General features: G+C 39.9%; 2 protein-coding genes and 1 long non-coding RNA gene across 7 annotated transcripts; 2 read left to right on the forward strand and 1 right to left on the reverse strand.

Annotated features, from left to right (window-relative positions):
* Nucleotides 1-901: 901 nt before the first annotated feature.
* On the forward strand, nt 902-9,364 carry LOC124209365 (sodium leak channel non-selective protein-like). Of its 5 annotated transcripts, none has more exons than XM_046607311.1 (32): nt 903-1,017; nt 1,326-1,505; nt 1,566-1,751; nt 1,822-2,048; nt 2,141-2,269; nt 2,340-2,409; nt 2,520-2,595; nt 2,660-3,138; nt 3,205-3,372; nt 3,437-3,628; nt 3,690-3,827; nt 3,900-4,106; nt 4,170-4,372; nt 4,436-4,543; nt 4,606-4,773; nt 4,841-5,020; nt 5,084-5,336; nt 5,415-5,791; nt 5,865-5,985; nt 6,047-6,180; nt 6,256-6,421; nt 6,493-6,687; nt 6,760-6,895; nt 6,979-7,060; nt 7,129-7,352; nt 7,417-7,612; nt 7,690-7,767; nt 7,843-8,011; nt 8,105-8,227; nt 8,290-8,485; nt 8,557-8,632; nt 8,700-9,364. In XM_046607311.1, exons 2-32 carry the CDS (start codon nt 1,404-1,406, stop codon nt 8,911-8,913), a joined length of 5,373 nt encoding a protein of 1,790 aa, XP_046463267.1. In that variant the 5' UTR covers nt 903-1,017; nt 1,326-1,403; the 3' UTR covers nt 8,914-9,364. The 5 variants fall into 5 exon arrangements, with proteins under 5 accessions (XP_046463264.1, XP_046463266.1, XP_046463267.1 ...); XM_046607312.1 differs by having other exon boundaries at nt 7,843-7,993; XM_046607308.1 differs by having other exon boundaries at nt 902-1,017; nt 7,843-8,227.
* Nucleotides 9,365-9,535: 171 nt separating this feature from the next.
* Nucleotides 9,536-11,004, reverse strand: LOC124209366 (CAAX prenyl protease 2-like). Its single transcript, XM_046607313.1, has 7 exons — nt 10,943-11,004; nt 10,677-10,850; nt 10,514-10,616; nt 10,301-10,445; nt 10,068-10,235; nt 9,937-10,005; nt 9,536-9,863 (listed from the first exon to the last, which is right to left on the reverse strand). The coding sequence occupies exons 2-7, from the start codon at nt 10,772-10,774 to the stop codon at nt 9,610-9,612; spliced, it is 837 nt and encodes a 278-aa protein (XP_046463269.1). The 5' UTR covers nt 10,775-10,850; nt 10,943-11,004; the 3' UTR covers nt 9,536-9,609.
* A 1,856-nt stretch (nt 11,005-12,860) lies between these two features.
* On the forward strand, nt 12,861-13,284 carry LOC124209367. Its single transcript, XR_006880893.1, has 2 exons — nt 12,861-13,002; nt 13,099-13,284. It is a non-coding gene; the product is annotated as an uncharacterized LOC124209367 (long non-coding RNA).
* The last annotated feature ends 1,347 nt before the right edge of the window (nt 13,285-14,631 follow it).

The following is a 14,631-nucleotide window of genomic DNA, read 5'->3' on the forward strand; positions in this document are numbered from 1 at the left end:
TCGGAATCAATTTTTGTGATAAACGGGATAATTTTTTTTTACCGGACATAATCCAAAAGAAAGAGAAATTTTTTTTTATTTTTTTTTTCGCAATTTTTTTTATTTTTCTAAAACAAAATAATAGGACAAATATTTAAAACATTGCAAAAACACGCATCGAAAATATTTTTTAAAAAAGGGGAAATTTCGGGGATTCATTCCTCAGCTCCTGATGACCGGAAAATTTTCCTTTGGCAAAAGTAATCCCAACAACAATAAGAACCCACAGTAAAAAATGGTGGAAATCATTTTTTTTTTTTTGCAACGAGAATGTTTCTAAGAAAATCTGTTTCGTTTAAAAAAGCTTACATTTTCTTAATTTTAGATACGGACTGAATGATATAGAAATTATAGATCTATCCATCAACAATAAATTCCCTCAATCTAAAGGCGTCCTGCTGATTAATTTGCAATATTTGCTGATTAATCAATCTGATCTGAAAAAGTGTCAAAGAAATTAGCATTTTCTGCCTTTCAAATTACACATAAACTTAAACATCGACGTCAGCGCCGCGTATCGAGTATCGACAATCAAATCGTCTTTCATCACAAACTGGTTGATTACGGGCAGAGGGGGCTGGCACCAGGGTCAGTCAAATTTCCCATAAGGGGATTCGACGGGAAGCTACTTTTTTGCTAACGACTTTTACATGGAGGTATAGGGAGGTCTCTCCGACGGTGGCGCCATCTAGGCTCTCGCGGCATACGGACATATTGAGAGACCTTTTAGTAAAAAAAGCGGACAACCCCTTATGAGAAATTTAACATGGAGACTGGAAACATCTCTCCATGCCCATGCAGCAGCCAAGAGCCAACCGACCGCCGATGGGACTATTTCACGGAAGCCGGCAACGTCGTGAAACAAACAAACAAACGAAATCCAAAAAATCAATAAACGAACGTGTTTTCCTTAGACTTCCAGAATCTCTGCTTCTCCGCGGATGTCGTCAAGTTCGTCTGATGTTTTGACCTTAAAAGGTAAGATGTATGTAAGATTTTGTGTTTCTACTCTTTTTTTAACCTTTTTGTTTCGGGTGCACGATAGACCTTGAACGCAGTGTAATAAGACGAGTTCGACTATGTGAAGTAAACATGTGACTCGGTATCATAAAATGTTTAAATCTGTTGTTATCTGCCGATGTTTTTGCTCAGCTGGTTGTGCTCTGCTCTTGTAAAAAATGTACTTAAAATTCTGTAGCTTTTTCATTAATTTCCATCAATAAGAGTACAAATGTATTGAAAAACATGCAGTTAGCTTCTTCTAATTCTTAAAAATTGCTCGGCAGATAGGCTGATTGGGTGAAGATGTTGTTCCAGAATATCGAAATTTCACACTGAAGAAGCATTAGTGAAAACCCATCAAAATGCTTGGCAGGAAACAATCCTTACGAGGGGAACTTCTTCCTTATGAAGTAGCCCAAGAAGAGACCAACAATGAATCAGTTGGAGTGGATTGGATGAATAAGGTATTTCTGACATCCATAAAACATATTCCATAAAAGTAACAATGTGTTTCTCAACTTTAGCTATGGATGAAACGTCTCTTGCGGATGAGCGCCTTGCTCTGTCTGTGTTCCGTTTCCTTAAACACACCCAAGACCTTCGAGCTGTATCCTTTCTTACGGCCCATCACATTTGCATGTGATTTGGTCACCGGGCTCCTTTTTACTGCTGAAATGGTGGTAAAGATAAACACGCGTACCTTGCTAAAGGTCTGTCAAAACTAAAATCCAAATTCCTATGAAATTTGGCCCATGAAATAATCTTTTATGTGTTATATAGGGAGAGGATTCTTATCTCAGAGACCGATGGTGTTTATTTGACACCAGTATGCTGTTCTTCCTGTGGATATCCGTTATTCTTCAAGCACTAGAGCTCTCGGCTCTAGTTTCATCTGCTTATTCTTACCTATCCATTCTCCGATCTCCTCGACCTTTGATCATGATCCGTTTCATTCGCGTTTTCCTCAAGTTTTCCATGCCCAAATCGCGAATCAATCAAATTTTCAAGTAAAAATACCGACACCAATTTCCTTTTTTTTTTAAATCAATTTAGAAATGTATTTAAAATCGTTATTAACTTTGCATGTTTTGTTGCATAGGCGTTCCGGTCAACAGATCTATAACGTCACGCTGTTCTTCCTTTTCTTCATGTCGTTGTACGGTTTGCTGGGCGTTCAGTTTTTTGGAGAACTGCGCAATCACTGTATACTCAACGATACTGATTTCGAGTAAGTAACTATACATATTATTTGCTTTACAAATTTTTATGTTAATAGTGGTTTAATTTGCCTGTCGCAGACACATCACTGTCAACAGCCTCACAATACCAGACACCTACTGCTCTATGGATTCTTCGTCAGGTTACCAAGTACGGACTGTTCGATAAAATTCTATCAGCCCAAAGGAACTTTAAATCTTGAGTGCCTTTTCGGGCGCCCTTTTTTTTGTCTTCCCCATTAACTGAAATTTAATTTTTAGTGCCCCGAAGGAACTGTCTGTATTAAATTGAAGGATTCACGCTATAAATTAGGATTTAATGGCTTCGATGAAATCGGTAAAATCCTTCATTCTTATCTCTTGTAAATAGAAAGTAATTCTCTGAAATTTCCATTTGACAGCGACCAGCATTTTCACCGTGTATCAAGCTTTTTCTCAGGAAGGTTGGGTCTTCATTATGTATCGTGCAGTGGATACTTTACCGGCCTGGCGAGCTTTCATGTACTTTACTACCATGATTTTCTTCCTGAGCTGGCTCGTCAAAAACGTTTTCATCGCCGTCATCACGGAGACGTTCAACGAGATTCGAGTGCAGTTCCAGCAGATGTGGGGCCAACGAGGCTCTCAATTGGCCGATATTGTTGATGCCCGTGCTCCTATTATTAGCGGAGATGATCGTGGCTGGAAACTAGTACCGACTGACGCAACACGTCACCAGTATCGCACCGTCCTCCTCTTTCTTCCTGTTCTCAATTCGGCCGCCTTCCATTTACTTCTGATGGCCGCAATTCTAGCCAACGGCCTTTTTACAGCCAGCATGAGTTTTAAACACGACGGCCGACCCAGAAGTGATTTTTACCAACAACATTATTACATTGAGGTAGAGTTTTTATTTTCTTAATTTTATTTGTAATGCAAATAATTTTACTCCGCTCTTTCTTTTTAGGTTGGATTCACCGTCTTTTTCAACCTCGAGGCTCTATTCAAAATGTGGTGTCTGGGATTCCGGGACTATTACGGACGTACCATCTACAAGTTTGAATTACTCTTGGTCATTGGAACGACGCTCCACTTGCTTCCTCAATTTTATTTATCAGTTCTGACTTACTTCCAAGTGCGTCCTATTCGTTTTTCCAAGTTTAAAACACTGTAACTTATTCCGCTATTTTATTTTATAGGTTTTGCGTGTGGTCAGACTGATTAAAGCTTCACCTTTACTGGAAGATTTTGTCTATAAAATTTTCGGACCGGGCAAAAAATTGGGCAGTCTTATCATCTTCACTATGTGCTTGCTAATCATCACGTCGAGCATATCCATGCAGCTGTTTTGTTTCTTAGCAGATTTTACAAAGTTTGAAACTTTCCCAGAGGCAAGTTGTTCCCATCGCAGATTTCCTTTTCCTTTTGATTCATTAATTTTATCTACGCCAGGCTTTCATGTCCATGTTTCAAATCTTGACGCAAGAAGCCTGGGTTGAAGTAATGGACGAAACGATGTTGCGGACCAGCGAGACCATCGTGCCGATTGTTGCCGTTTACTTCATCCTCTACCATCTTTTCGTCACGCTGGTGCGTGAATCCCCTTAACGACACTTAATAATTAACTCAATTGACTGAAATGTTTCATTCGTTTCCCTTCAGATCGTGCTCAGCTTGTTCGTCGCCGTCATTCTCGACAACTTGGAGTTGGACGAAGACATCAAAAAGTTGAAACAAATGAAGGCGCGCGAACAGAGCGCCGAGATCAAAAAGACTCTACCTCGTCGTTTGAGACTCTTTGAAAAATTTCCCGACCGACCTCAGATGACTCGTCTTCATAAAGTTCCATCAGATTTTAATTTACCCAAGGTGATTAATTAATTGTCATTTGTTGATTTAAAAAGAATTATATGTTTAGCTATTTCGTTTTAGGTTCGAGACAGTTTTGTTCGCCAGTTCATGTTGGAAACGGGTGATGATGAAGATTTGCCCATCGACAAAAGCGGCGATGACAGCAAAGGCAACTCGAAAGTGTTGTACCGCAAGAAACAGCCCTTGCGTCTATTAAATAGCGTCATTTCCACTTATGTTACGGGCACTAACCAAAAGCAAAACGCCATAACTGGCATAATCAAGTACGTAAATTTTGGGCAGTTATAATAGACATTTATCAATAAGAAATATCTTTTGTTATCTAGCGAGTCGAACAATCAGCGATTGCTACTGGGTGATTCGGGGCCAATTCCAATAATCGGTACAGGAAAACAAGGCGCTGCCGGCCAGAAAAATCGACAGGATCTAAAAAAGTATCCAACGTAACACCATTCATATTACGGATTTATTTCAAACTCTTGTTATTTTTTTACAGAGGTGGACACCGAAGTTTCCGTGGGTCAGTCAAAATCAAACAGACTTACGAGCATTTGAAGGAAAATGGCGATTTGGGTGCCATGAACCGAACATCGACTTCTAGACGAACGCCGGATATTGACATCAAATTACTCCAAGCCAAACGGCAGCAAGCCGAAATGCGCCGGTAAATTATTTTTCTTTTAAACCAATGATTCATTAACGATAACAACACCCATTTATATGTCAATCAGCAACCAACGTGAAGAAGATTTACGCGAAAATCATCCTTATTTTGATACTCCGCTGTTCCTGGTGCCGCGGGAGTCCGGCTTCCGACGACTTTGCCAGCGGATGGTCTACGCGAGATATTGCCCACGTCTCAAGGATCCCATAACGGGCAAGGAGCGAAAGCTGCACTACAAACGCTTACAGTTCGTATCCACTCTTCCTTTTTTACTGAACCTTTTAAATTAAATTCTTGTTTGTTTGAACAGCAATTTAGTGGGATTGGTGACTTACTTGGATTGGGTCATGATTTTCGTGACGACTCTGTCGTGTCTGTCGATGATGTTCGAAACGCCACGCTATCGTCTGTGCGATCACCGGGAACTTCAAATTGCCGAATTCGGATTTGTCGTTTTCATGAGCTTGGAGCTCGGATTGAAAATCCTGGCCGACGGACTCTTCTTCACCCCGAAAGCGCTGTTTAAAGATGCGGCCGGAATTCTCGATCTCTTCACCTTTGCCGTAAGTCCACCAATAACCAGAATTTCTGATTTTCAATAATTCCTTACAATTAAAATCCTGTTAATGTCCTACCAACAGGTTGGATTGGCTATGCTGTGCTGGATGCCTAAGGTAGTTCCACAGAATTCGAGCGCCCAGCTTTTGCTCCTGTTGCGCTGTTTGCGTCCACTCCGCATCTTCATCCTCGTTCCGCATATGCGAAAAGTCGTCTGCGAACTCTGTCGTGGCTTCAAAGAAATCCTGCTCGTCTCGATCCTTCTCATCGTCTTGATGTTCGTCTTCGCCAGTTACGGCGTCCAGCTCTACGGTGGCAGGCTAGCCCGTTGCAATGATTCAGAGATCAAAAATCGTGACCAGTGTGTCGGCGTCTTCCTGCGCAAAGTCTTTGTCACCAAAATGAAACTGGCACCCGGCGAGAACGAAACTCATCCGGCCATTTTGGTTCCTCGCGTTTGGTACGATTTAAATATTGTCTCCGTATTAATTACAATAAATTGTGACAAATGTTTCTTTATTTCATGTCTGCAGGGCTAATCCACGTCGCTTTAATTTTGACAGTATCGGAAATGCAATGCTGGCCTTATTTGAAGTTTTATCATTTAAAGGCTGGCTCGACATTCGAGACGTTCTCATTAAAACTCTGGGGCCGGTACTTTTCAAATTTTTAATTTCAATTATGCGGGTGTTGATTGAAATTTATTTTTTGTTAGGTCCACGCTATTTATATCCACATTTTCGTCTTTCTGGGCTGCATGATCGGTCTCACTTTATTCGTGGGCGTCGTCATTGCAAATTATTCCGAGAATAAAGGAACTGCGCTCTTGACGGTCGATCAGCGACGTTGGTAAGTTGCAATCAACTTTTCAACCATTCGTGTCCGGAATCGTAGTTATCAAACTAATCTGATCCAATGTAATAGGTGTGACTTGAAGAAACGATTGAAAATCGCTCAGCCTTTGCATCTTCCGCCACGCCCGGAAGGCCACAGATTCCGTGCGTTTATTTACGATATCACTCAGCATATCTACTTTAAAAGATTCATCGCTTTGATGGTCATACTCAATAGTAGCCTCCTCTGCGTCTCGGTAAGTAGATACCTACGATATTGTCTTTTTAAATTACGTTGTAATTTGAGATTTATCTTTTTTTCATCTAGTGGCGCGAGGATCAAGCACACACTTCTTTGTTGGCCACTATCAGCTCCTGTTTGAGCTTCGTTTTTGTGGCCGAAGTGTCGATGAAGATGATCGCTTTCACTCCTCACGGCTATTGGCAGTCCCGGCGCAATCGCTACGATACTTTGGTCACCGTCATGGGTCTCGTCTGGGCAATAACCAACTACACTATGGGCGTAATAGCGTCATCTCACTTTCCTATGCCCAGTATTACTGATTCAATCTTTTTTTTTTTCCTTTCATATTAGAACGATTTATCCCATTCGTTCGGTTTCGTCGCCATCATCCTGCGCTTCTTCACCATCACGGGCAAACACGCCACGTTGAAAATGCTGATGCTCACCGTGGTCGTCTCCGTCTACAAGAGCTTTTTCATTATTATGGGTACCTATAATACCTCGTACAATCTACATCTCTTAGCACACAATTTTATACCGATGTCGTTTATTTCTTTCCGTCGAATGCAGGCATGTTCTTGCTCATCTTCGTTTATGCCCTGACCGGCTGTCTGCTCTTCGGTACGGTCAAATACGGCGAAAGTGTTGGAAGGTATTAATTATTGGCATAAAGTTATTATTCTTATGAGAATTATTTCATCTTCTTTTATGTCTGTAAAGGCAAGCCAACTTTGGCAGCACGCCTAGGGGCATCATCATGCTGTTCCGTATTGTGACGGGAGAGGATTGGTACAAAATCATGCACGACTGCATGGTGTTGCCGCCGTTTTGCACACCGGGCGCCAATTATTGGGAAACGGATTGCGGCAATTTCACGGCTGCCATGATCTTTTTCTGCTCCTTTTACGTTATCATCACGTACATCGTTCTCAACCTTCTTGTCGGTACGGGGTTTGATATACCAAGTGCATCCTCCGATAACTAAAACCTATTCTTTTTCTGGGTTAGCGATTATTATGGAGAACTTTTCCCTCTTCTATTCCAACGAAGAGGACGCCCTTCTCTCCTACGCCGACATCCGCAATTTCCAAAATACGTGGAACATTGTGGACGTCAACCAGCGCGGTGTTATTCCCGTACGGAAAGTCAAATTTGTCCTGCGTCTACTCAAAGGCCGTCTCGAAGTCGATCCTCAAAAGGATCGGTAGGCGATTTAATATAATTCCATCAAATAATTTTGACAACGAATGTTTCACTTCAACTTGTAACATTAATTTTTAGGCTCCTTTTCAAGCACATGTGCTTCGAGTTAGAACGACTACACAACGGAGAAGATGTCACCTTCCACGACGTTCTGAAGTAAAACAATTCAAATTAGAAACCTATTTCTGTTACGTATATTTAATCAACGCTATATTTTAATTGTTAATGTAGCATGCTGTCGTATCGTTCGGTGGACATCCGCAAGTCGCTGCAACTGGAAGAGCTTTTGGCCCGTGAAGAGCTTGAGTACATCATCGAAGAAGAAGTGGCCAAGCAAACCATTCGCCAGTGGCTGGATTCGTGCTTGAAACGAATGAAGACTGTGAATATTCACGACACCGTTTGTTCTCCCCCTATTTTTTTGTTGTTTTTTTGGTGTCTTTCCCTTCCCCTGACGTTACGCAATTTAGTGATTCATTTGTTCATCTTACAGAAGGAGCACAATAGCTTATTGGCCGGTTTGCGGGCTACCAACGACCAACTTCAAGAGGCCCAGGAAGAAAAAAACCGGGAATTCAACGCTGGAGGTGCCGAAAGAGATATTTCTGAAGTGAAGGTGTGATCAATTGCGTTATATACATAATTCTGGCGGTACTAAATTGAAACTGGGCATTGCAGGAGGCGGAAGGAAGTGGCAAACATCGTCGGAAGGGTATGCTGGTCACACGCTCTGACAGCATCAACAGCGTCAGCGGTCGACGCTTGTTTTACGCTCCTTGCCACGGCGCCGATGGAATCTCCCAGCAACGATCCACCTACGACAAGGAAAGGCTGGGCGTTTCATCCAATCCGAAGAAGAGGCCATCACGTCAAAGTAATTAAAGTCTTATGTTTACAGGACCCGTGAATAGATTGCTGTAATCGGGATACTTTTTCATTCAACAGGTACCGGAAAAGGGATTCCTTCTTCCAGTTTTTCGCACTCGGCGGGCGAGTGTAGTCCTGGTGCCAGTCCAACTTGGTGAGACGTTATTTTTATTGATTTAAATCGTGAACATTTAAATGACTGGCTTTTTGAATTTGTCTAGTCCAACAACAGGTGGCCAGCACGGCCTTGTCTTCCCGTACTCGAGCATTGGTGGCGGTGCTTCTTCCAACTGGTCAAGCCGCGGCTCTGGCCATCCGCTTCCGCCGTTGGCACCACCCAGTGCTTTGGCCGTTCGCGTGGCATCGGCCGTTACTGAGGTTCAGGACTGGTGGCGGGATCAACTCGCCTCTCCCGACGGTTCCGATGAAGATTAATTAATACGTCAACCCACACACAAAAACCAAATATCTTCCTTTTGCGAAAAGCACAATTCTAGTGAACAATTTAATTCGACAAATAATGAAGCATAACAAACCACATAGTTATATATAGTCGGACATCTGTGCCAAGTCAAAGTTTATTGTTTAGATCTAAAAATGTTGTCTCAAATTACTTGGTACGACGTAAACGTGCCAGTTACCACCCCACAATCTCTTTTAGCAACCAAACATTCTCGTTTAAAGTTTCCTATTTGAGTTTCCAATGAAAAAAGGATCGATTTAAAAATATCCTGATTCATACATGACGAAGATACGTACAAGTTATTCGCACATTCGATTTCTAGTATATCGCTGTTACGAGGAAACACGGGTGGAGCATCTTGCGGCCCTTGGATGGAGTACACAGTGTTCCTCTGGATTCTAATTAATACAACTATTTAAAACATTTGAGCCTTTTCCTATTCTATAATAGTGTCAAGAGTTTATTCACTAAATTTTATTAGAATATTGAAAACAACATCTTTTTATTTCTTTTGTGCGTAGGGTAGAAAAAAAATTTGATTCTAATTTTTCAGGATCCGGGAAGACTGGAAGAGCATGAATAAATGCATAACTGTTTTAAAAGAAACTGAAGCAGCAATGTATATTTCTATGACTCAGAAAAAGCACGCGTCGAGAAAACTTTAATACTCAAGGATTATTATCATAAAGAGTTGGTTCTGTTAAAGGCCAGAGTAGGAAATACCACCCCAATAGCCCAACGACAAAAGCTGAAGCCAACACAATCCTTTTCCAACCGTTCAGTCGGCCAATCTCACCGAAATCGGGGAAACCCATCACGTTACAGAATGCGTGCGCAACACACGGAGCGGCAACATTACCCGTTCGAATAAATAAAAATGCGGCGTACATTCCGAAAAGGGTGGTGTAAGCAAACTGAAAACCTGAGAATAACGGAAATGCATTAGACAAACTCACCTTCATTGATTTACTAAATGTATAAATTTGTTTTATTACATGATAGTAGTAGAGACTGAGCTAAAGGCATTCCTTGCCGCCAACGCTCGACCATATGATGAAAATGCCCTAAAAGTAGAATATTTGTATATTTCTAAAAGGAAAAATAACATAATAATTATGAATCTTACCGACTCCAAAAAACAGCGGACTGACTAGGACTGCTTGTGAATTTGAATAGCACTTGAGAAGCTGGGGAAGCATGCACGCTCGAAACGTAAATTCCTCTGAGATCGGTGCAACAATTTGGTTGCGGATCCACAATATATCATGCAGGTTATTTTTCCAGCATTCTGCACCTATAATTAAGATAAGTTTGATTTAATTCTATTTACTTATAATATTTGAAATAAAAAAACTCAACTGAATAAGTCTTTCCATGACCCATCAAAGAATGAACTGGTGATTGGCCCTAAAAAGAGGACACTCGTCAAAATCACTGGTACTGAGATGGCTAATAATAAGCCATTCCACCTTAACCCCAATAAAGTAAGAAGATCAATTGATTCCTAAGAAAATCATTACAAACACAATTCATTATTTACGTTTTGAATGTTATTAAAGGAAAAATACTTACTTGGGGCTTCATGTATTTTAATGTGATGTACACAATCACTGGAGCTACAAATAGCATGCAGAATGCACTGATGAATCTACGAATCACCGTTTTGGGGTGATTTCTAAAGTAAGCCAATAAATAATTTATGGTTTCTTTCTAAGAATTATACTGACTATACTACCGATCTTCATTTGATTTCCAAATATAGAGGCTCCCAACATAGACAGAAGCTAGGAAAAAGCAGGATAAGTTTGCCGTCATAAAACAGGTTTCGTCCATGATGATGTAATGGGCCGGTTTTGCCGTTTTTACCGTCAGCAACTAACAGTTAATCATCATAAGTAATTTTGATGGCCTGTTAAGGTAATTTAAATTGTTGTTTTGAATAAGAAACAAAAATGTACGGTATTTTAATAAAATCGGGAAATCAAACAGCCGGAAACTTACAGGATTCAACTGACATGACAGACAGAGTGACATTCATTGTTCGTCTGCATGAAATAAATATTAACTAATGCACTCTAGTGGCAGATTTTTATACCGAAAGGTGAAAACGTGTGTTTCTGTACAGTCAGTAATAAATAACGAACGATTACGAATTTTTCGTTTGTTTCCGTGCGAGTGGTGCGACGGATGGATTTTAGGACAATTGGATTTTTGAAAATGAACAAGAATCTTGTTCGTTTTATTCTTACGTAGGCTATCTTTATAGCTTGTAAAGAAAAGAGTGTAGCTTTCATTGAATTGAAAATAAGCTATGGGAGACTTTTAAAAGGTGGGTGGGGTTGATGCGGGACTTTCCCCAATATACTGGTTTGTCGTTACTGCCAGGATATGTTAATCCATTCAATATTGCGTTTTGTGTCATCTGAAGCTATTTCATTTGCAAGAACTTGTTTTTGATATGAAAAACAATAAGTGAAAACAGCAAAGGGGGAACTTGTTTGGCTCGACGCAATCATTTTTATTATAACCCAAAGACCTATAATTGAACCGGTCAGACACTCCAGAACTTTTATTGTATCTCTTAATAAAAAAGCTGCGCTGATTTGTTTTTTCTCCGATGAACTTTGGCGTACAGTTCGATTCACCCTCATTTTCATTCTTTACCAATAATTGTTTCGTCACATCTGTATTGCCGCTAGATCATATGACAAATGTAGGTGTTGCAGTTGGTGAATGTCCCACAAGACCTTATCCCTTTTTAGGACGCAACGGAGTGTAATGGGAATGAATTTTATATTTTGTACACGCCTTTCCTTCTCTCGAATCATCGTGACTACCGATGATTGCCAATGATTGCTTAGTTTTGTCATCGGTCTCCTCGCAGTAACTCGTTCTTTGACTACCCTTTGTCGCTTTGATCGGAAATCAAGAGCAAGCATACGCTCATGTCCTTCGTCATTTGGTTGTTAAGTAAGCTGGGACCTTGGGACAAAACCTGGAAATTTTAATTATTTTGTATTGAAACGTTTCATTTTTAACTGCAATTATTGCTCAGGTGTATTGGTGATTACGGCCTCTGACGGTCTTATGGCGAATGTGGAAGCCGTCATATCTCAGAAGAAGAATAAAGACTCGACGGAGCCGTTGTTGCGCTTCCCTTTCATCCATTCGTTAGCCAATCCTTGCAATTTCGCCTTGGAGATTGTGTCATTGTCGCCGTTTCCGGCTCTACATAATTTGCTTCTGGAAGAGCAGGAATTGAATCAACTCAACTTGGAGGATCAACACGTATCGCCTGTCCCTTTGAGAAATTTAGCCGCAAATGCTGAAATTTCCTTGGCTCAACAGGCACTCGATTTTCTAGGTCCTTATCGCGATCTCATAGACGTCCAGTCTGTTAAACCACGTTACGTGAACGATAAGAAGAGAGAGGAGCAGTCTTCGTTGACCAAGGAATTCAAACTTGTTGTTTCACAAACCTTACACTTGATCCGTCGGATTTATTCGCCATCGGTTCGTCCGTATGTCGGTGTATTCCTCTAATTTCATTTAACCAAATTTTTTATTTGCATTTATAAAAGACGCTGCAAAAATGCTCCGGCTTCCAGCTGCAGTCACTGCCCCAAGAAAATTTATCCGTCGCTTCTTCGATGGTATAGATATTTTACATTAAATTTCGATATTTTACGTTTTGTTGCATATTAATTTTATACACAGGGAGAGATTCAATTAGAAGAGCTCTATCGTAGTCTGCTCATTGTGACGGCTCATTTGCATGTAATTATTAGCGATGTCCGAGATTCGGCCAAAGTTTGCCCTATAGAGAACATTGCCCATCTTCAGGTCCTGCGACAGTGAGCAGTTAGAATTTAAAAAAAATGATTTCTTTGATACAAATTTTTCATTCTTTGAAACAGATTGATTGGCAAAGTGGAAACGTCCATGTGCCTCGTATTGCACTCTGCCGTTATTACCAAACGTGAGGAAAATGTGGACTATTTTAGAGTGGCTCACGAGGTCCTTCAGACCTTCATGCATCGTTACTACCATTGCTCAGCCAGGTATATATAGTGAGGAATAGTATTTGAATGCTGTTGATTAATTTGCGATTTTAATTTTAATTTCATCTGTTCTTGGCTTGTTGGCGCGTGCAACAGGGAAGTTCGAGAATGTCTGGTGATGAACTACACTCGTCAAATTTTCCGCATCATTCAACGTTACATTAATGCCTAAAACGACTAGTATTGTGTGTCTCAATCAACAGGGAATTTCAAAAATGTGATTTATGACCCCTCTTCATCGTTTCTCAAGATTGAATTCGTAATAAAAAGACATTCAGTAGATTTAGTCAGCTCATGCAAATATCCTGTCGACTCAAGACTCATTGGGCATAGTCAGTTTTACCATGATTTCCTATATGACTCATAAATCTTATTTGCATTGTATTTTGTACAATCTTCCTTAATTTGCTATTAAATTGTTTGTGTACATTTGCGTGATATTTTACATTGGTCTGGTTGTGAATTGTGATGAACTGTGTGTGTTATCAGCAGTTATTTTACCTTACGAGGATAAAATTTTCTTACTTGCACTATTTCCTTTAAGGAATCGTACAAACTTTACAATATATTTTGTTGTCGTTAATTTTATTATCACGTTCTTCGTTAACACATTCTAAAATATGTTTCTAGTTTAGCTAGGCTCGTCGTGTGTATTCCAACAGCAAACATATTCTTGTAATTGTCGATAAAAGGTTAGCTGCCGATTGCTTAACAGCAATTTTGAATTTGCCGGTCCCTTTTTTACTAGGAGGCAGGGTAAGGAAATCCATGATGGCCGCTTTCTACTGTGGATTCCGAAATGGCGGGAAAGGAAAGAGCTAGGAAAGAGCCTCTGCCTCACATTTTCACCGTGACGTTTACGTACAGTATCGTCCAAAAAAATCCGAACACCATGGTCTCTTTCTTTATTTAAAAAAAATATTTCTGCATTTTTTTCTTAATTCTAATAAATGAACTTTGTAAAACAATTAATTCTACACATAATATGAAGTCTTGAAAGTTAAAAACAAAGAATCTACATTAAACTGGGCTTTTGAAAAAGAGGTGCGTTCGGATTTTTTTGGACGATACTGTACACTGCTGCTGTCTATTTCGTGTGTCCAGTGTGTGTCTGCTACGAGTGAATGCGAGTGAATCATGACTAGTAAACAGCAATTTGCATTAGGTAAATAAGAAAACATCAATGAAAACCCATTAAACTGTTTATTACATATGATTATGTTATATAGAGTAGACCTGCTAGTATTTGGGAATAGTCAATTGGTGCTCAACTAATACTGGTTACGTGTTTTTTCATAACTCAGTAAACAGAAATAGACATAAGAGTAAGATTACATCTTTCTTATTACAGATGTATTACAATAATTTCTATATCGTTGAAAACATTAAGATAACTATAGGAAACATTTTAAAAAAATTGTGTTGTATTTGATGTACGTATTTACAATTCTATTTTCACGAAAATAATGTGTCGCTTTTTCTTTCATGAAGCTTTGACACCTATATGAGCATTGACCAAAATCACTACGACTTATTTGCATTAAACTAAGTTGTGAGAGTATCCCTCAGACATTTTCCTTTAGATGCTCTTGCCAAAGTTTGGTTTTCTAAAAGCCTGATTTTTTGTGA

Source organism: Daphnia pulex, chromosome 12, assembly GCF_021134715.1.
Source record: "Daphnia pulex isolate KAP4 chromosome 12, ASM2113471v1".
Lineage (NCBI taxonomy): Eukaryota > Metazoa > Arthropoda > Branchiopoda > Diplostraca > Daphniidae > Daphnia > Daphnia pulex.